Source organism: Dendrobates tinctorius, unplaced genomic scaffold (genome assembly GCF_039654945.1).
Source record: "Dendrobates tinctorius isolate UK_male_01 unplaced genomic scaffold, ASM3965494v1 ptg000051l, whole genome shotgun sequence".
Taxonomy (NCBI): Eukaryota; Metazoa; Chordata; class Amphibia; order Anura; family Dendrobatidae; genus Dendrobates; species Dendrobates tinctorius.
In genome coordinates this window covers 15,141,348-15,165,189 of record NW_027361719.1, presented here as the reverse complement: position 1 = coordinate 15,165,189, position 23,842 = coordinate 15,141,348, and the positions used below count along the sequence as shown (strand labels likewise).

Here is a 23,842-nt window from a genome sequence, read left to right as displayed (position 1 = left end):
ATATCGCTGCTGCGTCACCAAATCGGTGATGCTTTAGCGATATTGCTAGCGATATCGCTATGTGTAAAACCCCCTTTACTCTTGGATCTCCCTGACACAATAACAACTTTCCCAATATCCCCTGGGGCTGAGCTAACCAGTCCCTGTCTGGTATAACCATTTGAACCCCAACGGGTGCTGGATAATTTTAAATCAACATTGCAGCTTCTACCTGTTACACAGAGATACTCTCTCCTAGAAGTACGGTAATTATTCTTAGGAAGAATACCTCAGTTCATTCAGGGACAATAAATCATGCCACAATCTTTTTCTCTGTTAGGTTTGGAGGTATGGTAGGAGCCAATGCATAGAAGCTGTTGTATGATTCTAAGGGTGCAGTCAGATGGACAGATAGATCGGACAGAGACCAGACCACATATAGAAATATATGAAGCTGTGATGCTCGGGTCAGGAGAGCCGCTGACCAGTCCGTGCACTGTGGCCCAATCTCGGTCTGATTTTTACAGCCGTCTGACTGCGCCCTAAGCAATATTACGTTCTTGTGCAGGAGCCCTTACATCATACGTCCCAGCTTTCTAAAGTAAGGATATAGGAGGAGTGACCATACGTAGCATCTAATCTTTTATTTTTAGCAATGCCCCCTTTTCTATTGCCATGCCCACTCCTTGCCTTTCAACACCCCATTCCACAGTCGTTAGTTTTCAAGAGGTGTCGTGGAAAATTGCTGACTTTCTCCTTTTTCCACCACATTCCAAGAGAGTTGGCAAGTATGTCGCACAGTGTGTTATGTCGGGTGCCATTCTACCACACTACTGACCAAGTTTCTGTCCTTATTTATAAAGCCTACTAATAATCAAACCTGAAATCAGAGCATGTTATTTAGAATGGAGAGTATGAGATGTATACACTTACATGGGGAACATCCAGAACTGTGACTGGACTGAGCTTACCAAGGTCAGCATTGAAGTTTGCATTATTAAAATCGTCTAGCAAGTGATGCGACAAGTTCCTTCTGTGACTTGACTGCAAAAAAAGAGAAACAAATTCACTTAAAGACTTGTATACATAAGTAATAAATAAAAAGTATAACATTCTTATATTAATATGCAGAATATAATATTAAAATGTACAAACAGTAAATTTACTGATCAAAGTCTAAGTTAATGTTCCCGGGTCATAAGCAGAGAAACTGGCTAAGGCCGGGGTCAGACTTGTCAGTACAATGTGAGAAACTTGCGCGAGTCTCTTGCATCAATACCTGACACTTCCGCCGGCACGCTGGACCTTAGCATGCGGCTGCATGTCGTTCTATGCAGCCGCACACTCCGGTCTGAGTGCCGGCGGTAGTGTCAGGTATTGATGCAAGAGACTCGCGCAAGTTTCTCACAACACTCTCGCAAGTGTGACCCCGGTCTAAGACTAACATTGTAGTAGAGCAGAAGGCTAGCACTCAACTCTTGTGGATATGATGGTGCTAGTGAACGGAGCCAGAGGTCCCATAAATAGTAGAATATATAATCACTGCACTCATTAAGGTTGAAGAGGTTTGCTTCAAGTGAATCATTTATTACAGGTGATAGGTGAACTGACAGGCAAAAATTAACGTTTCGGCCAGTTAATGGCCTTGATCACAATGCCGCCTTTAAAAATATCTCTCTAGTTTACAATACAAGCGATCAATGGAGACGGTTGATGTAGAAATAGACAGAAAATTCCACAATAGGGGGAATGGTGTATAGGGGTCAAAAGGTGACGCCACACTGGTTGCATGTGATTTTTGAATGAGGTAATTCTTAAATTGATAAGGTTGTGCATGCAACCTAAATTGTGTCATGGAAACAGCTGGACGGCGCTGTAGTAGAAGCAGACATCAGTGGCTGTTATGGGGGTGCTGGCATGTATTAAGCCAGGTTCAGATATCTGAACCTCATTCAAAAATCACATACAACCAGTGTGGCGTCACCTTTTGACCCCTATACACCATTCTCCCTATTGTGGAATTTTCTGTCTATTTCTACATCAACCGTCTCCATTGATCGCTTGTATTGTAATCTAGAGAGATATTTTCAAAGGCGGCATTGTGATCAAGGCCATTAACTGGCCGAAACGTTAATTTTTGCCTGTGAGTTCACCTATCACCTGTAATAAACGATTCACTTGAAGCAAACCTCTTCAACCTCAATGAGTGCAGTGATTATATATTCTACTAAGACTAACATTGGTCCGAGTGTGATCCGATGTTTTGTCAGATTGCACTAGGACTGACAATATGGTCATCTGCACCTGTCGTAAAGTTGATAAAAGACTGCATTAAATAATTTCAATTACACATTAGTGAAAAAAATCAAGCAACTTAGTAATAGAGTAAAATATCAATATATGTGTAACAATATGTATCATGGCATCTTTCCCAAGTTTACCCTCTGTCTTTGTGAGTGGGAGAGTACCATAGATCTGGTGTAGCTGAGCTTTGGTTTCTCTACGTCACTGCTTGGACTGCACAAACTGCTGCAGGAAGATGAAAGGCTGTCGATGGTGGAAATGAAATGGTGGTCAGAATCACCGATCTGTAATATACAAAACACAGAAACCGCTCTGTAACACGAGACACCATGTATAACAATGCGAGCACGGCGCCATACCGTAGAAAACAATGTACGGCTGACACAAGAACCCACTGAGCTGCTTTTCAGTTTCAGTGATTAGATTTCACTACGGTGTAGAGTCACTGCAATGATCACATAGACGGGGTATCCTCACTCCCGGGGGCAAATAATACAATGGATATATTTCCCAGTCATCTGCTTTTGATGCAAAATGTTGTGTTTTTAATGTACAACACAGAATTTTTTTTGCATTTTTTTATGATTTTTAACAGTAACAATGGTAAAAAAAAGCCTTTGTTGCGCTTTGTGACAGCAAGTATGACTTTAGGTATGAGAATTATGTGCATCTCTTATAGTCTATAGGGTCGTGCTACTGGCTGTTAGTAGTTACTGTACCCTTTGGCATCACTCATGGTGACTTTTCAGAGAACCTGTCATCTGTTTCATGCTGCCCAAACCTCAGGGGTCATGAATCAGGGTCTGCTTCCACATTTGCTGCCATGTATCTATATATTTTTCTCAAATGTTCTTGTGTTTTAGAGAGAATATAGTTAGAAGAGCGGGCTGGGGACCACAGCTATGGACGAGACTATTTTGGCCCCGCTCCTGGTCATTTTTGGCCATTGCTGCTACAGGTGATTGACAGGTCTTTCCCATGAGACATGTTAATCACGACGCTGGGAGAAGACAGCATTAATTAGATGACAGGTTCCCCTTAGTGGCAATATGAGGTTAATGGTAGTCTCAGGCTACGTGCATACGCTGCGGAATGGGGTGCGGATTTGGCCGCGCAGATTTTGTAAAATCCGCAGGTAAATCCGCAGGTCAAAAGAACTGCGGTTTATCTGCGGATGGTGGAGATAGGAAAAACCGCAGAAAAACCGCGCGAAAAAATCTGCACCGTCTACACTGCAGTTTTTTATTCCCATAGGGAATAATGGTACTGTACAACGCAGCAAAAACTGCTGCGGACCCGCAGCAGCCAAATCCGCTGCGGAACCACAGCAGAATCCGCAGCGTGTGCACACACCCTAACACTGCGCCAGCACCTGCAAACAATGCCAGGCAGTGAATGCAGGACAGTGGGCATAACTAGTAGTTTGTTACTCTCCAGAATAAACCTGCCAGCTCCATTGTGTCATGTTTCCAGACCCCATCAATGCTTGGCGTATCCACAGAGGCCTCGTACTGACTCCCCTGTAAGCATGCTGGACAATCACTTTAAAGGGAATCTGACTCCAGATTTTTGCCACCTAATCTGAGAGCAGCATGATGTAGACACAGAGACCTTGATTCCAGTGATGTGTCACTTATTGGTCTGCTTAGTGTAATTTTTCAAAGATCATTTTTTTGATCAGCTGGAGATTATAACTACAGGACTAGAAAACCTGCTGCCATGTAGATCAACCCTGCCCTCATCAATGACTGGCAGCATTCTGCCTATACACAGTAAACACAGAAAGCTGCCAATCAGTGGTGTGGGCGGGGTTATACAGAGCTCAGCATTCAGAGAACTGGTTGATCTACAGCAGAGAAAACAGTTTTTAATTGAAACTGAAGCACCTAATAGCGTTGATGACCCAGTGCTAAACTTTCCTTCGAGCAAATCAAATATTACACATATTCCAGGATTCACCACATCACCATTAACAGACGATTTATAAACATTTCAGACAAAGTGGAATAATTGTGCAGAATATCGAGTAGTAAAGTAGAAAGGGGCAAGGTGCAGCTGAAATCTGTTTACAACCTGATCTGTGTATAAATGTCGCTAAATCATTATCAAGTCAAACGTGTATGCAGCAGGATGGTGACGGAGGGAAGATACTACATAAATGTGCGTCTACAAGCAAAAATTACCATTCAGCTCAATTAGTCATATTATAGTGATGCTATAAAGCAGTGGAAATAATGCAGCTAAGGGTACATACTCATTTGCAGGAAAAACTCAGACTGCATTCTGACCAATGTTATTCAATGAGTTACATCTCATCTGCAATTTTTTTCTCAGCTGAAATCGGACTGAGAAAAAAATTGCAGCATCCTGCGATTTGCTGCGTATATCGGACGAGACTCGCCAATGTAAGTCAAAGGATGCGAGAAAAAAAATTGAACAGCACTCGGACCATGTGCGGTGTACAGGAAAATCACACTGACAGGTTAGAATAGATCAGAATAGATATATACATATAGAATACATATATATAGATGTCAGTGACACACACACATATATATATATATATATATATATATATACAGTACAGACCAAAAGTTTGGACACCCCTTCTCATTCAAAGATTTTTGTTTATTTTCATGACTATGAAAACTGTAGATTCACTCTGAAGGCATCAAAACTATGAATTAACACATGTGGAATTATATAATTGACAAAAAAGTGTGAAACAACTGAAAATATGTCTTATATTCTAGGTTCTTCAAAGTAGCCACCTTTTGCTTTGATTATTGCTTTGCACACTCTTGGCATTCTCTTGATGAGCTTCAAGAGGTAGTCACCGGAAATGGTCTTCCAACAGTCTTGAAGGAGTTCCCAGAGATGCTTAGCACTTGTTGGCCCTTTTGCCTTCACTCTGCGGTCCAGCTCACCCCAAACCATCTCGATTGGATTCAGGTCTAGTGACTGTGGAGGCCAGGTCATCTGGTGTAGCACCCCATCACTCTCCTTCTTGGTCTAATAGCCCTTACACAGCCTGGAGGTGTGTTTGGGGTCAGTGTCCTGTTGAAAAATAAATGATGGTCCAACTAAACGCAAACCGGATGGAATAGCATGCCGCTGCAAGATGCTGTGGTAGCCATGCTGGTTCAATATGACTCAAAATTTTGAATAAATCTCCAACAGTGTCACCAGCAAAGCACCCCCACACCATCACACCTCCTCCTCCATGCTTCACGGTGGGAACCAGGCATGTATAGTCCATCCATTCACCTTTTCTGCGTCGCATAAAGACACGGTGATTGGAACCAAAGATCTCAAATTTGGACTCATCAGACCAAAGCACAGATTTCCACTGGTCTAATGTCCATTCCTTGTGTTCTTAGCCCAAACAAGTGTCTTCTGCTTGTTGCCTGTCCTTAGCAGTGGTTTCCTCGCAGCAATTATACCATGAAGGCCTGCTGCACAAAGTCTCCTCTTAACAGTTGTTGTAGAGATGTGTCTGCTGCCAGAACTCTGTGTGGCACTGACCTGGTCTCTAATCTGAGCTGCTGTTAACCTGCGATTTCTGAGGCTGGTGACTAGGATGAACTTATCCTCCACAGCAGAGGTGACTCTTGGACTTCCTTTCCTGGGGCAGTCCTCATGTGAGCCAGTTTCTTTGTTTCTTTCATGATGGTTTTTGCCACTGCACTTGGGGACACTTTCAAAGTTTTCCTAATTTTTCGGACTGACTGACCTTCATTTCTTAAAGTAATGATGACCACTCGTTTTTCTTTACTTAGCTGCTTTTTTCTTGCCATAATACATATTCTAACAGTCTATTCAATAGGACTATCAGCTGTGTATTCACCAGACTTCTGCATAACACAACTGATGGTCCCAACCCCATTTAGAAGGCAAGAAATCCCACTTATTAAACCTGACAGGGCACAACTGTGAAGTGAAAACCATTTCCGGTGACTACCTCTTGAAGCTCATCAAGAGAATGCCAAGAGTGTGCAAAGCAGTAATCAAAGCAAAAGGTGGCTACTATGAAGAACCTAGAATATCAGACATATTTTCAGTTGTTTCACACTTTTTTGCTAATTATATAATTCCACATGTGGCAATTCATAGTTTTGATGCCTTCAGAGTGAATCTACAATTTTCATAGTCATGAAAATAAAGAAAACTCTTTGAATGAGAAGGTGTGTCCAAACTTTTGGTCTGTACTGTGTTTATATATATATATATATATATATATATATATATATATATAAACACTGCTCAAAAAAATAAAGGGAACACTCAATACATCCTAGATCTGAATGAATGAAATATTCTCATTGAATACTTTGGTCTGTACAAAGTTGAATGTGCTGACAACAAAATCATCAATGGAAATCAAATTTATTAACCAATGGAGGGCAGGATTTGGAGTCACACACAAAATTAAAGTGGAATGTAATGTCCTTAAGACAAGTCAAAATGATGCTCAGTAGTGTGTGTGGCCTCCATGTGCCTGTATGACCTCCCTACAATGCCTGGGCATGCTCCTGATGAGGCGGCAGATGGTCTCCTGTGGGATCTCCTCCCACACCTGGACTAAAGCATCTGCCAACTCCTGGACAGTCTGTGGTGCAACGTGACGTTGGTGGATGGAGCGAGACATGATGTCCCAGATGTGCTCAATCGGATTCAGGTCTGGGGAGTGGGCGGGCCAGTCCATGGCTTCAGTGCCTTCATCTTGCAGGAACTGCTGACACACTCCAGCCACATGAGGTCTGGCATTGTCCTGCATTAGGAGTAACCCAGGGCCAACCGCACCAGCATATGGTCTCACAAGGGGTCTGAGGATCTCATCTCGGTACCTAATGGCAGTCAGGCTACCTCTGGCGAGCACATGGAGGGCTGTGCGGCCCTCCAAAGAAATGCCACCCCACATCATTACTGACTCACTGCCAAACCGATCACGCTGAAGGAAGTTGCAGGCAGCAGATCGCTCTTCACGGTGTCTTCAGACTCTGTCACATGTGATCAGTGTGAACCTGCTTTCATCTGTGAAGAGCACAGGGCGCCAGTGGCAAATTTGCCAATCGTGGTGTTCTGTGGCAACTGCCAAGCGTCCTGCATGGTGTTGGGCTGTGAGCACAACCCCCATCTGTGGATGTCAGGCACTCAGACCATCCTCATGGAGTTGGTTTCTAACCGTTTGTGCAGACACATGCCCATTTGTGGCCTGCTGGAGGTCATTTTGCAGGGCTCTGGCAGTGCTCCTCCTGTTCCTCCTTGCACAAAGGCAGAGGTAGCGGTCCTGCGACTGGGTTGTTGCCTTCCTACGGCCCCCTCCACGTCTCCTGGTGTACTGGCCAGTCTCCTGGTAGAGCCTCTAGCCTGTGCACATGAAAAAGACAGGTGCGGTCCCAATCCTACAATACAGTCAATTACCTTCTTTCCACGCTCACTGCAGCCACTGAGTGTGAGGATCCAGGAAAAACAAGACAGGCACAGTTCTGCTCCGACAGGGAAAAGTTTACTGTACATGCAATTATGCTTCCTGCTCTGTCCCTGCAACTTCATGAGCCGGTCCAGCATCTCCAGCTCCCATACGGATTTTGGGTCCAGTAGGCGGTCCTATCAGTGACTGACAGCCTTTCATGTATAAACGTGCATACAGAGAAAACTGTCGGTCACTGATAGGACCGCACACAGAAAGAGCGGAAGATTTAATGATGAAAACACATGTTATACTGAGTCTTTTATTACAAAACTATATATGAACCTGCTCTGCTCCTCCTAATCTATAACAAAGTGCATTTGATAAAGTATCTGATAGTATCCTTATTGAAAAAAATGGCCAAGAATGTGATTAACAAGACTACAGTTAGGTGGATTCATAACTGAATGAGTAATCGTACTCAAAGAGTGGTAATAAATGGTTGCACATCCATTTGGAAGAGTGTTTCAAGTGGGGTACCACAAGACTCTGTCCTGGCCCCAGTGTTGTTAAACATTTTTATAAATTATCTAGATAAGGGAACTGAAGTTAAACTAATCAAATTTGCAGATGATCCAAAGCTAGGAGGGGTAGCCAACACTAGAGAAGAAAGAGAAAGGATTCAGAAGGCTCTAGATAAGCTTGAACAATGGGCAGTGACTAATAGAATTGTATTTAACAGGGAGAAATGCAAGAATCTACATCTGAGCAAGAAAAAAGAAAATTACATCTACAGAACTAAGGGGTACTTCACACTAAGCGAGATCGCTAGCGAGATCGCTGATGCGTCACCGATTTTGACCGATTTTAGTGCGTCGTTTAGTGCAGGGTTCTTCAACTCCAGTCCTCAAGGCCCACCAACAGATCATGTTTTCAGGATTTCCTTTGTATTGCACAGGTGATGCATCACCTGTGCAATACAAAGGAAATCTTGAAAACATGATCTGTTGGTGGGCCTTGAGGACTGGAGTTGGGGAACTCTGGTTTAGTGTAACGGGGACCCTAAGTAACAGCATGTGTGAAAAGAAACGTGGTTATACTAATAGATCACAGACTGCACATGAATCAACAGTGTGATGCAGCCTCAAAAAAGGCAAACACAGTTCTAGGATGTATTAAGAGAAGCATAGAGTCTAGATCACATGAAGTAATTATCCCCCTCTACTCCTAATTGGTCAGGCGGCATCTGGAATACTGTGTAAAGTTCTGGGCTCCACATTTTTAAAAAAGTAATTGAAAACCTGGAGCAAGTTCAGAGAACAGCTACCAGGATGGTGAGGGGACTGCAAAGTATGTCCTACGAGGAACGGTTAAAGGATCTGGGAATATTTAGGGTAAGTTCACACAGGACTTTTTTGATGCTTTTTTTTCTGCAGCAAAACCTGATCTTCTTGGCAGGAAAGAAGCTGCGGCAAAAACGCAGGTTTAGGTGTGTTTTTTTATGCGTTTTTGGTGCATTTTTTTTGTCTCTTTGTCCATGCTAATTTCCATGACTTTGCAAAAACGCTGCAAATACAGTGTAGATGGATCATCCTTATTCTCATTTGCCCATGGAAACATGAGAAGCAGTGGAATGAAACTGAAAGGGAGAAGATACAGATTAGATAGTGGAATAAACTTTTTGATAGTGAGAGTGATCAATGAGTGGAATCGGCTGCCACGAGAGGTGGTGACTTCTCCTGGAAGTCTTCACACCGAGGCTGGACAGACATCTGATAATTTGGTGAATCCTGCATTGAGCAGGGGTTGGACATGATGACCCTTGAAGTCCCTTCCAAATCCAACATTCCATGATTCTATTATTCTATGCCTGCAGAGTGGATTGCATTGTCATGGTGACAGGTTCCTTTTACAGACTACAAACTCTTATCTGTGTCAGATTTTGAATCTTAGGTGTTACTATACTTCAGCTGCCCCACTTCCACTGTCTGCAAGTACAAAGGTGTAGCAACACCTGGCCATGAGTTTTTAAAATCAATCCCACAATTTACGATTTTTGTTTTTTTTTTTACAAAAATGTACAGTATGAGACTATTTATTTCATGACATTTAATAGAACCTGATTTCTCTGCCTCCAGCAGCCCATAGTTCCTTTATCTGTATGCAGGCTCTCTATAAATGTTCAAAAACCTCTTAAGTCATCCAAAAAAATACATTTAAAAAAAAATACTAAAAAGAAGATAGGGAAAGACGGAGGAAGGGAATGCAGCTGAGGCTTGTCATGAGGGAGTAAAGCCAGAAGAAAACAACTGACTGGCACAGGATTCAAGACTCAGTTCCTATATCACATCAGAAAGAGTTTATCCACACAGCAAGTATGGAGACATTGAGCATGGCGACCTCCTGATGAAGCCGCTTCTGGAGGCGTTGAAATGCACATTGAGGGAGTTCTAACCCCAATCTCTAGATACACTATGACTAAAGGTAATACACCTATTTAATCATGTTTATTGTTTCCACTAGTCATTAGTGGTTGTATGTTTGAGCCATCATTGATTTATAGGTGCTATTATGAGTCTCCTCTTTGGCTGAGGCATATACTAACATTATATTTTATATCTATTTGATATAAGATTTAATTAATTATCAGTATCTGTCAGCCATTGGTTTTACTCATGAATATATACATATCCTGGAATTAATACGCCTAAGGAATAGTGGGGTAATTGGATCTTTTTGTTGCTTTTGCTATCTGTCTATAGTTATTTATCGTAATTTATGTATATGGTTGCTTATTCAGGTATATCATTATTTATCTGTAATAAATACCTTTTTGCATTTGTTATGTGTGTATCCCAGTACTGTTCTTGCTTTCTAATGGTTATAAATACTCTATATGAGGTGATAGAACATATAAAAAACCTCTACGATATATACTATCATATCAGAAAGAGTTTATCAACCCAGCGATCATGGAGACATTGATTAAAAGAAACCAGGAAAGGGAAAAAAAAAATGAATCTAATACATACAGTATCTGCATCCATACCGAAGTAAGGAGTAATTGTAATTTTTTTTGTGTAATTTTATAATTTAGGTAATATTTGTGTATTTCAGAATGTGAAAATTGTCTTGGCAGGAAGAGGATGAAGAGTAGAAGAAGGAAGGAAAGATGATGATAAAACTTGAAGGTGGGAATGTGATGATGAGACTACAGTAGGGAAAACATTTTTATTACGCATGTAACAAAGGTTGCACGTGTTGAGAATGTGATATCTAGTGATTAGGGCATGAATCGCCAACTTGTACAGAGCTTTGTACTGAACTCTTCGAGGACCAACAAAAAGGAGTGGCGATATGAGTGGGCAAGAGGTAAAAGAAGTCCAAGATTTCCAATGGCAGCATCGTAATGGTGTGTACATGTGTGTAAGGGATTTGATAAAAAACCCTTTTTTTTTTTTTTTTTTTTTTTTGTGCCTGTACAGTTAATCTATAGGTTCAGCGTACGCCATTTTACGCTAACACACTGCCAAAATTTGACCTATAAAACAATAAGTGGGCTTTTTAAAAACTTTTATTGTTGATTGAAAACTATACCAAGCAATTATTAAACTACAGTTTATATTTACTACAACTAATTGGATAAGATAATTCAAGGAATTTTCCACAACTTATCACCTATCCAAAAGATAAGTTGCTGAGGGTCCCACCACTGATTTGACGAGAAGGGGGTTACAAGTCTCCTGCTTACATTGACCGGCTGCTCTGTTCAAAGTCTTAAGGCCCCGTCTCACTAAGCGATCTCGGTAGCGAGATCGCTGCTGAGTCACAACTTTTGTGACGTAACAGCGATCTCACCAGCGAGATCGCTGTGTGTGACAGCGATCAGCGAGCGGCCCCCCTTGCCGGTATCGCTGATCGCTGCAAGAAACCTCTGGACATTTCTTTGGTCACTGGTCCCCCGCTGGCCAGCACGCATCGCTGTGTGTGACAGGCAGGAGACCAGCGATCAGGTGTAAAAAATAATAAAAAAAAATAAAAAATATAGTTATTCTCACCTTCCGATGTCCCGCGCAGTCTTCCGGCCTCTCTCCACGCTCCGGTCCCAGTAATCCTTTGCACGAATGACCGCAAGACTTTGTTATCCCTCGAGACCATGACATCTCGCGGTCATTCGTGCAAAGAATCACTGGGACCGGAGCGTGGAGAGAGGCAGGATGGCTGAACGGGACGTCGGAAGGTGAGAATAACTATATTTTTTATTTTAATTCTATTTTTTACAGGATGGCCAGCGATGCCGGGCGCTCGGCATCGCTGTGCTGATCGCTGGTGAAGCTGTCTGTGTGACAGCTCACCAGCGATCACATAGCGACTTACTAGCGATCCTGACACCTTGATATCGGTGTCGGGATCGCTGGTAAGTCGCTTAGTGTGACGGGGCCTTTAGGACTGAGGGAGATTGCTGAGCACAGTGCTCCGTTACTTCTGTCAGACATGTAGATAATGAATAAGCAGGAGCGCGCTAGCTCAGCCTCTACTACATTCAAACAGGGGCCTAAGCAACACTAGGAATCAGCAACGCATCGCATACGCTGTGTGTGAGACAACCTCTTTAACATTCTAACTTAGGGGCCTATTCTTCAAAGATTTTATACTAGTAAAGTAGCAGAAAAAAGATTTAAAAAGTTTAAAAAATAAAATTACGAACTTTGCAATTTTCGCACTACTTTGAATCAGATTCACCAAACTGGGCAGAGCTGGGGTGGGATGGGGCATCCCCGCCTGCCCGTCCAATTCAACTAAAGTGATGGTGTTTTGTATGCCAGAAATGTTACTCCAGTATATGACTACAGTAGCATTTCTAGCACGGTGAATTGAAGTGCATGCCACTCAGAAGATGCACCGAATTCATTAAGTGGCGTGCATCAGCAAGACTGATGTAGCGCAAGTGGGTCGCTCTCCCAGGACTGTGGGGTACTCAGTACCGGGCCGGTGTCGGCGGGATGTGTCACAGCAGCGGTGACCCGGTCCATGGCCCTGGGCGCCCAATTAATAGGGGGAGTTTGAATGGTGGAATGTAGTTAATGGAATAGTTAGTGACGCCACCTGTGGTGTTCAGCAAGTGAGATGTTAGGCCGACGCTGCATGCAGATCCTCTGGGGGGGCTGATGGTGTGTTGCAGCCAAGATGGTGAAGCTCCCCACAGGTGGAGCTGTAGCCCCAGGGCAGTGTAGATGTAGCGGGAGAGGAGAGGCGTAGGCGGTGTAGGAGCTGGTACCCAGATGTAGAGGTGCTGGGTGCGCTGGCGCAAGAATCTATGGAGGACTTGTAGTTCCAAAGCTTTACTCACAGTCTGTAGTACACACAGGTGCCTGCCTCCGCGCCGTGTCCTCCGGGTCAGGGACTCAGTCAACCTCCAGGCAAGATGGAATGCTCCCTTCCAACACTCCGCCAACATGTGCCTTTCTGAACGTCTCCTCTATAGCGCCTTTAAGTGTGAAGTACTCCCAGTACTGAGTTACACTGGAATGCCTCCTGACAGATGTTCCCAAGAACTCTACTTGTACGGCAGACAGCTGTAGCCTGCTTCGGGGACTCCTTACTCCTGAGTACCGGCTCACTATCCAAGTTGCGGTTGTGCCCCCAAGTCTTAGATGGGAGTAGTGCATTTACAGCCCACTACTCCACCGGTGTCTGCAGTAGAACCATTAGTGTCCATAGAACCTCGGGGACCGGGCCCCGGCCTTGCGCTTAGAACTTCTAGGCAGGGTTCTTCCTCTAACCCACGTCCTCTGTGTTCCCTTTTACTCCTACGTTCCGTACTTGTCTTTCTTTCTTATGGAAGCTCAGGCTTCAGTTCAAACGCATAATGCGTTTTTCATGCGCGTTTGCACTGCGCACGCAGCGCAGCGCAAAAAAACGCAAGTGTGAAAGTAGCCTTAGCTTTGGTTGTGAGTAAGTCATTAGTAATTTTGGTCAGGGCAGTTTCAGTGGAGTGGTGGGGGCGGAAGCCAGATTGGAGGATGTCAAGGAGGGAGTTAGATGAGAGGTGGGAGGAAAGTTGAGCATGGACATGCTGTTCAAGGAGTTTGGAAGCAAACGGGAGCAGTGATATGGGGCGATAGCTGGGCATAGCAGTTGGGTCAAGGTTTGATTTTTTGAGGATGGGTGTTATGGTGGCATGTTTGAAGGCAGTGGGGAAGGTACCAGAAGATAGGGATAGGTTGAAGAGTTGGTTAGGGCTGGAATGATCATGTTAGTGAGGTTGGGGAACAGGTGGGAAGGGATGGGGTGAAGTGCTCAGGTGGTGAGGTGTGATTTGGAAAGGAGATGAGTATGAGTAAGCCCTCCTTCAGTGATGTTGGAGAGGGAGGTTATTAGGGAACGGCAGAGGTCTGGTATGTGGAGTGGTTGGTGGTTGGGGTGGTGGAACAGGTGGAACAGTAAAGGTTTGCCTTGTTTGGTCGATCTTGTTTTTGAAGTAGGTGGCAAAGTCCTCAGCAGAGATGAGGGGAGTTGGAGGTGGCAGTGGTGGGCGGAGGAGAGAGTTAAATGTGCTGAACAGTTGTTTTGGGTTGTGGGATAATGAAGATACAAGGTTTGTGAAATAGGTCTGTTTAGCAGAGGTGAGGGCTGATTTGAAGGCAAGTGTAGCTTGTTTGAAAGCAGTGAAGTCATCTGGCAGGCGTGTTTTCTTCCAACGCCACGCCGCGACCCTGGATGCTTGTCGAAGTTCTTTGGTGAAGTTGGTGTGCCAGGGTTGCCTATTGATTTGTTGTACTTTGCCATGCATGAGAGGGGCGACTGAGTCTATGGCTGATGTGAGTATGAAGATGTAGAAAGTGGTGGCACTGTCCATGTTGTGGAGTAAAGATATGGAGGACAGAGGTAGAAGAGAGTCTGAGAGTCTGTGAGTGTCTAGGTGTGCGAGGATGTGCTAGTGGCAGGACATGGTGGGGGCAGGTGAGAAGGACAAGGTTGAGAAGGTGAGTACATGGTGGTCAGATAGGGGAAGGGAGAGGTTGTGAGATTGGGTAGGGAACAGAGTCAGGTGAAGATGAGGTGTAATGTATGTCCGTCTGTGTGGGTGGCTGTGGAGGACCACTGAGTAAGTCCAAAGGATGAGATAAGTGACAGGAGTTTGGAGGCTGCTGCTGGGTGTCAATGGGGATTTTGAAGTCCCCCATGATGATGGTGGGGATGTCAGCAGAGAGAGAAAGTGGAGGAGCCAAGTGGAGAATTGGTCGATGAAGGCAGTGGCTGAGCCTGGTGGTCGGTATATGACAGCCATTTGGAGATAAGAGGGAGAGTAGATATGGACAGAGTGAACCACAAAAGAAGGGATAAGGGAGGGTGGGGATTGGATAGGGTTGAGGAGCAGTTTTTAGAAAGGAGGGAATCCACTCCTCCACCATGTCTGTTGCCAGGGCGAGAAGCGTGGGTAAAGTGGAGACCACCATAACTCAGTGCAGCCGGGGAGGCCGTCAGAGGGTGTCAGCCAGGTCTCAGTGAGGGCCAGGAAGGAAAGGTTGCTGGAGGTAAAGAGGTCGTGGATCACGTGGAGCTTGTTGCTGACAGAGCGTGCATTCCAAAATGCTCCAGAGAGAGGGTGCGGGAGGGAGGGTGGGAGTCAGTGGCACAGCTTTTAAGTGTGAGGGATTGCGGCAGTTTCTCTTAGTGTGAGAAAGATAGGGTTGAGGATTAGTGGGATGTATGGGGGGGGCAGGACTGGGGGATATGTCACCAGCAGCGAGAAGAAGCAGAGAAAGGGAAAGCAGGTGGGTGAGGGAGAGTGATCGTCTTGTATTGTATTTTAGTTGGAGAGGTCTGAGGTTAAGGAGTATGTCTGCAGCTGAAGCGAGGTGGGGGGTAAGAGAGAGTGGGAGATAGTTATTTGGTTTGAGAGTGCAGGGGTTTGGGGATAGCGAAGGAGAGTGAAGATTAGTAGAGCAAATATGGTGATGGCAAATGTGAGCATGGTTAAAGAGCAGGGTAAGAAAAGAAAGTAAAATTAGAAAGCAGTGGTTAGTCTTACCTTCTGACCGATCTCTGGTATATTTCTGATGTAAGACTTTAAAGATGTCACACTTCAAATTGTTAGGCGTCGGATTCCTGGGACTGCACAACAGGAATCCAGAGCCCCTCCGACCGCTCGGGGACCTGCTCAGCAATCCCGGCAATCCAGGCGTCCTGCTCAGACTCGCTCTGTGAGCCTGGATGTTGCTGCCACCTCTGGTGCAGCAATGGTAGCACAACCTGCTCTGCAGGGAACCGCTCCAGAAGCTAAGTCCTCTCGTCGTGCTGTTGGGCATGCCCGCAAGATGACCTCTCAGTGGAAAGCAGGGGGTCACATGCTCAGGTCCTGTGTCAGATCTGATTGGTCCTTCCCAGAGTACTGGAAGGTCCCGGAAGCGCATGGCTATAAAAAGCCCACATGGCGGCTCGGCCATGCGCTAGTGTAGACTATTATGCTGTGTGTGAAAGGTGATGGATGCATGTGTCTGGTGACTGACTTATTTGAAACCCCCTTCCCTCTGATATTACGAATGGTGACAGAGTGTTAGTTATAGTCAGTTCCAGGTAGTGGCAAGCTAGGCGTCACTGTGCTTACCGCACCTTACACTAGCGTCCATCGGTGTCCGGCTCTCCGGCACCGTCACAGCGGCTACAGTTACCGCCGCGCTGCAGTAGCAGCATCTATTGGCGTTCGTGGCTGCGACGCCACACACCGGCTGGCCTGTGGAGTTAACAGGTCCAGCGTTCCTTTCTCTTTTATATTAGGGCATCTCTGTGTCCTAAACAGAGTCTGCCTTAACTACCTCGGGTGACGTTAACCCGGGTGCTCTACCTCGCCATCTAGCGAGTTTGCCATTATCCAGCAGCGGTCTTTACACCTACCGCACGGTGGACCCCGGGCGGCGAACGCACCTCCTATTATTTATATTTTGTGCGTTCCGCCGTCCCTAACATAAATGATGTCTCATCTGACCTGATCTGTTCAACTTATACCATTCAAATGTCCATGAAGTGAAGCCAGGTGAGGAAGAGAGGGAGGAGGAGAAGGGGGGGGTGGAGGACAATTCACAGCAGGGAGAAATTAACAGATTGCAGTTAGTAGGACATTTGACTAGCATCAAAGCTGGAGAAAGAGGCAGAATAAGATAGAATGATAATACTAGGTGTGAGGAGCATGGGTATATCAATATGCATACAGTAAGTTTGAACTATGATACATGGAATAAAAGTCAGGGGGAAAAACAGACGTACCAGTTAAAAACAGAGGGTGAGAATGCATGGGGATTCAGGGGTGCAGTGGGTATTCTGGATTAAGCGGGTTCAAACGTACCATTTAAACAGAGGGTGAGGAATGCATGGGAGTTTAGAGGTGCAGTGGGTATTCTGGATTAAGCGGGTTCAGACGTACCAGTTAAAAAACAGAGGGTGAGAAATGCATGGGGATTAAGGATTAAGCGGGTTCAGACGTACCAGTTAAAAAACAGAGGGTGAGGAATGCATGGGGGTTCAGGGGTGCAGTGGGTATTCCGGATTAAGCGGGTTCAGACGGGTTCATACAATGATAACATTGCCTCTAAGTTTGACAACTTTTAATGCTGAAAAAAATAACAAAATGGGAAATACTGTAATCTTTTTGATACTACTCAAGATATTGATGAACTATTGATGACTGGTGGGGTAAAATACATGCAACGCCCATCTATCAGCTGTTATATACTGTGTGATGCAGTGGTAGCACACTTATGCAGTGATGAGGCAGTGACCCAGCAAAGTTCAAAGCAAAACGTCTCTTTAATATTCAAGTCAGCAAAACACAGCACACAATATCCTCCGGATCGCAGCTGGGAAACATATCCTCTGGATTACAGTCACAAAACACACCTATCCTCCTCTGACCGGTTGCCGTTGGTGACTGCACCACCATGTTAATGTGCTACAGCTTTACACAGTACACGATATCCTTCAGTTTACAGTCACTAAACAAGCCAGTCCTCCTCTTGACACCAGTTGCCGTGGGCAACTGCACCACTTTGTTAATGTTCTACTTACAGCATTACACAGTACATGATATCATTCAGATTGCAGCCGAGAACCATATCCTCCAGTTTACAGTCACTAAACATGCCAGTCCTCCTCCGGGCACAAGACAGTCTACCTCCGATTAACCGCCGGGCACAAGACAGCCCACCTAAGAGACCAGTTGCCGTGGGCAACTGCACTGCTGTGTATGCTATTGTTGCCAGGCCCCTGAGCAGCCTTGGCTGCTTTGGCTCCGCTTGTCTGTGCTGCCTCACACAGATGGAGCACTGAAGAGCTGACTGCTCTGCCCTCTAGCACACCAGACTGACACTCAACCTGACACATCCAAACCTTATACTGCAGGGTTTTTGACTAGCAACCTGTGGCCTTGGGCCACATGGAAAACCCGGGCCAGGAATGACAACTAACATGTCCAAGACCCAAAGTCGGACTGGCCCACCGGAGAACCAGAGGATTCTCCAGTGGGCCCAGGCATTGACACCTGCTGGCATACTGGCCAGCAGCTGCCTAGGGCCACCACTGCTTCAGGGGCCCCCAGCCTTGGCGTGTCATGAATAGCAGCACACCCAGCTGCTATGGGGCCCTTGAGTCAGGGGGGCCCTCCCAGTGCCAGTGGAGCAGCAGCTGTTGACAAGAACCTGTCTCTGCTGCTAAAGAGAAATTAATATTCACACTTCCCCATGCCCCCATGGGTGTGGAGAGGAGTGAATACCATTTCGCTTTAATAGCAGGCAGTGTTAGCCGCAGGCTGAGGCTATCACTGCCTGCATGTAAAGCAGTAAAGCTGATGCGGCTGCATCGGGGCCCCGGAGGTGGGCCCTGCAGGGCGGCTAAGCCTGAGGGCAATCGCCGGGAAGGTAGCGATCCCTGCAGCTTGGTAGCAGAGCGGAGCTGCAGGGATCTGATGCCGTCCTGCTTCCTGCCCAGCACATCCTGTCTCACACAGCGCAGCTGGATGACATCATCATTCAGCGCGGCTGTTTCAGAGAGAAAGCTGCCGGGATGTGCTGCGGCTGTGGGGAACGTGTGGAGAGGTGAGTGGTGCTGTGTGTCTGTCTGTCTGCCTGCGTGCGTGTGTGTATGTGGTGTGATGCAGTGCTTTGTGTGTGTGAGAGAGTGGTGCAGTGCTGTGACATAATAACTGCACGAGCAGAGAATCCACATTCCACTCCAGTGTTCATAACTAGGACTGACAATATATTGCCTTTCACTGATGAGGAAATATTTCCCCAAATCTGGCAAACACCCGATGGTACAATCTTACAGACCCATTTCACTTATTAAATCATTATTTTAAGATGTTGACTAAAACTATAGCAAATAGATTGGAAATAATCTTGCCTAGGACATTATCCCAAACTAGCTGAGGTTTCTACAGAGTAGGCATTCTGATGAGGTATTACAGATGTACGATCTACCACGATACAAGTTTAAAATAGGAAGTTCCTCAAGCTTAGATGCTAAAATAAATTGTGTGATACTGTTCCATGCCAACTTCTCGAAACTACACTTAGACATGGAAAATTTGGCATAGCTATGTTCTTAACACTAAAAAGCAAAGCCACAAAAAGAGGACTAAAAATCCTCAAAAAATTAAGAAAAACACAGCAGAAAAAAGGCAGTGATGTTTACCTGCCCAGGTCTCCAAACTAATGCACTATCTAGATGCAGCGGATCCATGTAGTTAAGATGGCGGCAACACAGGTGCAAAAATACAGATGAGACAGTCACTCTTGGCCTACCAATCCATGGAGGGGGTGGTTGCTTCGTATACTATTGCACAATAGAGGCTTGTATGGGGCACTGTTCACAAATATAGGTAATGCACAGCATGCAGGTCACCAGCCTATTAGTGATGCCCTTCTATTAGATCAGGCGGGCCAAATGGGCCCAGCTGCACCCTGAAAAATAAAGTGCAGAAAATACATATAAAAATATGTGAGGTATTAGTCAATATTTTGGCCAAGATACGCAAGCTCGGAATCCGTGCCAAGGGTCCTCACACTTGCGAGTCCTAACACTAAAAAGCAAAGCCACAAAAAGAGAACTAAAAATTCTACAAAAATTCAAAAAAACACAGCGATGTTTACCTGCCATAACTATTTTCTTTAATTTCTTACATACACTCCACACAATGTACAGATGTCGATTACCAAAATTACCCTCCTCCCAATTAGTTTCCACCAGGTCATTAGACAGTATTGGCACTTTCAAACCTTCTTATTTAGCCTCTCATTGGACCAATTAACAGGTCTCACACAACCTAATACCTCTTTGAGTAGAACATCACTGGATTAGCAGGAAATCCAGCGCAATGATACATTCTCTATTACTAGATTATTTATAACCACAAAACTGTTTAGACAAAAGATTATCCTCTTTAAATGCTGCCTTTTGTTACCTTCTGTGCTAGTACATTCCACATTATAACTACTCTAACTGTAAAGAACCCTTCCTGCTTAGATGTCAAAATCATCTTTCTTCCACACAAAATGAATGTCCCCTGCTCCTTTTTAAGGTTTTTGGAAGGAATCAATCAGATATGCATTTAGAGAAAAATATTAAGTCTTCTTTTGGAGGCTTTCCATCTCTCTCAAATAAGCTTATCCTCTATTAAATACATAGGTTTACTAACACCACACACCCACAGGAGCTCTACAAACAAAATATCACACCCTAAAACTGACTCCTTCAAGTGTTTGTTTAGGACTATAATATTAATGACCTATCTTAGGATAGATCATCCAACCAGACTGGTGGGGCTCAGACACCTGGCACCCAACGGTCAGCTATAAACATGTCTCATGGCCAATAGACTTAGTGTACAGAGCTAGGGTGTTTCGCCTCCTCACACCGTGTACTTCTTCAAGTCATGGGATAAAATCATTGCTCTTTATCTTTTCTTTATTTAGAAAAGAAAAAAATTGCTTTACAGATTCTCACCTTACCACAGTGAATACAGTCCCTGGTACGAAGATTAGAAGATTTAGCAATCCTTCCTACCTACTTGCCACATACCAGTGACACATTCGTACCTGAGGAGATAAAGTCCATCCAACCTTTTTCTGGCTCTCCTTCTTTGCTGGCAACAGACCTCATTGAATAAAACCCTCACCTCTCCACTCCTAGGAAATGCACCGTTAGCACTGCAGTCTTGCAACACTTGGGTCCTGGGTTCAAATCCCACCAAGGGCAACATCTGCAAGGAGTTTGTATGTTCTCCCCATGTTTGGGTAGGTTTTCTCAGCCTACTCTGGTTTCCTCCCACACTCCAATGACATACTGATACGGAATTTAGATTATGAACCCCAATGAGGATGGTGAAGGCAATGCCTGTACAGTATTGCGGAATATGTTGGTGCTATATAAGCATATAAGCAACCATAAAAAATAAACAATAATTCATCCACATGGTACTATAGAAACATATGTGCATAGTCTTGTGAATGGCCTACTTACATTTCATGGCACATATTCCTTTTCAAACAAGCAACAATTCATTATTGCTAGAAGAATATTCCTTTTTTCTCATTAGTTACTCATACATGGTAGGGTCACCATGTTTAGTGCACCAACACCATCCTATCAATCCTAACTAAGAGATGAATAGTGATCATAAAATAGTATAGGGCTAGCCAAATGTCCTGTTTGGTTGTTTCCATAATGCCAATGGAGTTAAATGTTTCGGTGGCACACTCGCTCAAATGCAGTAGCATACAACTATTTTTTTTCATTCATTCATTCACCTGCTGCTGGAGAGGAATTGGGATTTGAGATCCCCCATTTCAAAGCTAAGTGGGAGTCCCAACATTTGAGTCTCTACCAATTTAACATTAGTCACCTCTCTTGCATATAGGTGATAAATGTCAATGGGCAGAATATCCTTTAAACATTATATAAACTTTTTTACACTTTTATTTACTATTTTACATCACTAGAGAAAATCCATTCCCACCATGGCTCCTATCTTATGCACACTAAGGCTAATTTTACAGGATGTCAAATAGTATATATTGGATGAGAAGATATTTCTGGATTCTAGGACAAAAACAGAGCACAGCGTGGAAACAATCAAACACAAAAGGGTTAAATATGTACTGTTCTGTATGTGTTTTGTGAGCAATGGGAGTTATGCTTTCTCTACTAGACACACACAATTTGCCTCATTCCCTCATTTGTCTGAAGCTGAGAGCTTTGCAGACATGCCCTAACTGGGAGGGGGAGGGGCCGACTTGTTGTTCTGAGTGAACAAGAAGGAGGAAGTACGCTTGGAAGCCATGATGACATGTGGCTGATCCAGGAGTGAGAGCTAAGAAGCAGGGAACCAGCCCCTAGATCATCCATGCTTTCAGAGCTGGATGGTAAGCTGAGAGACTGCGTGGGATTACACAACCAGCAGAAAAGTGTTTTCCCTCAGAAATACTGCAATAACTTGGAATCAGTGAAGGATAGTGCAAGTGGGAACTTGAGCTGCTTCACACAGGATTCACACTGCAAGTTGCTGAAGGAGAAATACACAGAGTAGAGGCAATACTGGGAAGTTTTAAACTCCGGGAAGCCTTCGTCCCAGAAGGGATTAGAATAGCAGGAAGTTACACTGAGTCACAGCAGGGAAAGATAACTCTCATTCTGCAGAATAGACTGTATCCTGGTGAGAGTTGTAATATCTCCTCTGAACTGCACCTGAACTACAGTAAATGATAAAGTGACTTTCCTTGTCTCCTGCCTGATTACTCCGTGCCTTCTACTTCCATCACAATCTCTGGGGGTCGGCCCTGGTTGGAGAGGGTTTAACATCTGCACTGCCATCACCATCTACTCACCCAGGGATCATCTGCAGTGCCGGCTATACTACAGTCGAACACGCCAACTGGCGTCACGAATCACTACATAAACTTTATCCCCATTCAATTCTACCCCTTTTACATGACCGCCTGGGGCCACGGACCGGGTCACCGCCGCTGTGACATTTCCCATTGAAGTTAACGGGCCCGGTACTGAGTATCCCACTGCCCCTCGGGCACGTCACAGGGCCCATCTCATTAAATGATGCCCTGTTTGGTACCTGTCATCGCACCCCACCAAGCCATACAGTATGATTGTACTATACAGTTCCCAAATATGTGCCAGATATGATCTAAAAAAACACTTCCATATAATTGTTCAATAACAATATCATCTACTTGCGCTGCAAGAATAATATACTGGACCTTACCTAGCAATGCCTCATAACGCCTTATATGCAGTGATAAAAGTAGGTCTATATAATGACCCTAATATGGCATCGCACTTCCGCCATTGAATGCTTATGCAATGATTTGTACATTTTGTCTTTGTACCGTAAAGCTGGGGATAATGTAGAGATGAAGGCTATAGCATATAGTCACATCACTGATTTCATTTTCCAACCTAGATTTTATTTGCTGGAATTACATACATTATATACACTAAGAGAATGCCTCCATGAATGCAATAAATACAAGGGACATATAAAGTTCCACCTGGCTATTATCGCTTAGTTTTTGCTCTGGTTATTGCAGTGTATTATTGATGTGTCAATTCGTAAAAAGCAGCGGCACTGTCAGCTCCATCTGGAAGCAGAGCCATTTTTTTCTATACATCTTGGGTCCTCCTGCGTAGACCCAATCCCTACCAGAAGGAAGACATAAGCAGTGGAACCTACAGACATGTAAAAGTTTCGGCACCTCTGGTCAAAATTACTGTTACTGTGAACAGTTAAGCAAGTTGAAGATGAAATGATCTTAAAAAAGCCTAAAGTTAAAAATGACACATTTCCATTGTGGTTAAGGCAAAAGGAAAATATATATATTGTCATTTTTTACATTTTAAAAATTTACAAAAAAGGAAAATGGGCCAATGCAAAAGTTTGACCAGCCTTGGGAAGTTGTGTGTTTAGAGAACTTTGACCAAGGTTTCAGACATTAATTAGCCTGTTAGGGTTGTGGCTTGTTCACTATCCTCATCAGGAAAGTCCAGGTGATACAAATGTCCCAGCTTTATAAAATCCAGCCTCCTCTAACCTTGTGCCAGAAACCAGCAGCCATGGGTTCTTCTAAGCAGCTGCCTATC

General features: G+C 44.4%; 1 protein-coding gene across 4 annotated transcripts in view; it reads right to left on the bottom strand.

Moving 5' to 3' along the window:
• ARHGAP9 (Rho GTPase activating protein 9) overlaps nucleotides 1–23,842 on the bottom strand; it is a 217,399-nt gene that overhangs the window by 57,864 nt on the left and 135,693 nt on the right. For 3 of the 4 annotated variants that reach the window (XM_073576825.1, XM_073576827.1, XM_073576828.1), the window contains 2 exons: nucleotides 2,421–2,567; nucleotides 913–1,023 (listed from right to left, as the gene is read on the bottom strand). In XM_073576825.1, coding sequence (XP_073432926.1) covers nucleotides 913–1,023; nucleotides 2,421–2,567 — 258 coding nt within the window. The remainder of the gene's footprint in view (nucleotides 1–912; nucleotides 1,024–2,420; nucleotides 2,568–23,842) is intronic. The other variant, XM_073576826.1, reaches the window with a different exon arrangement.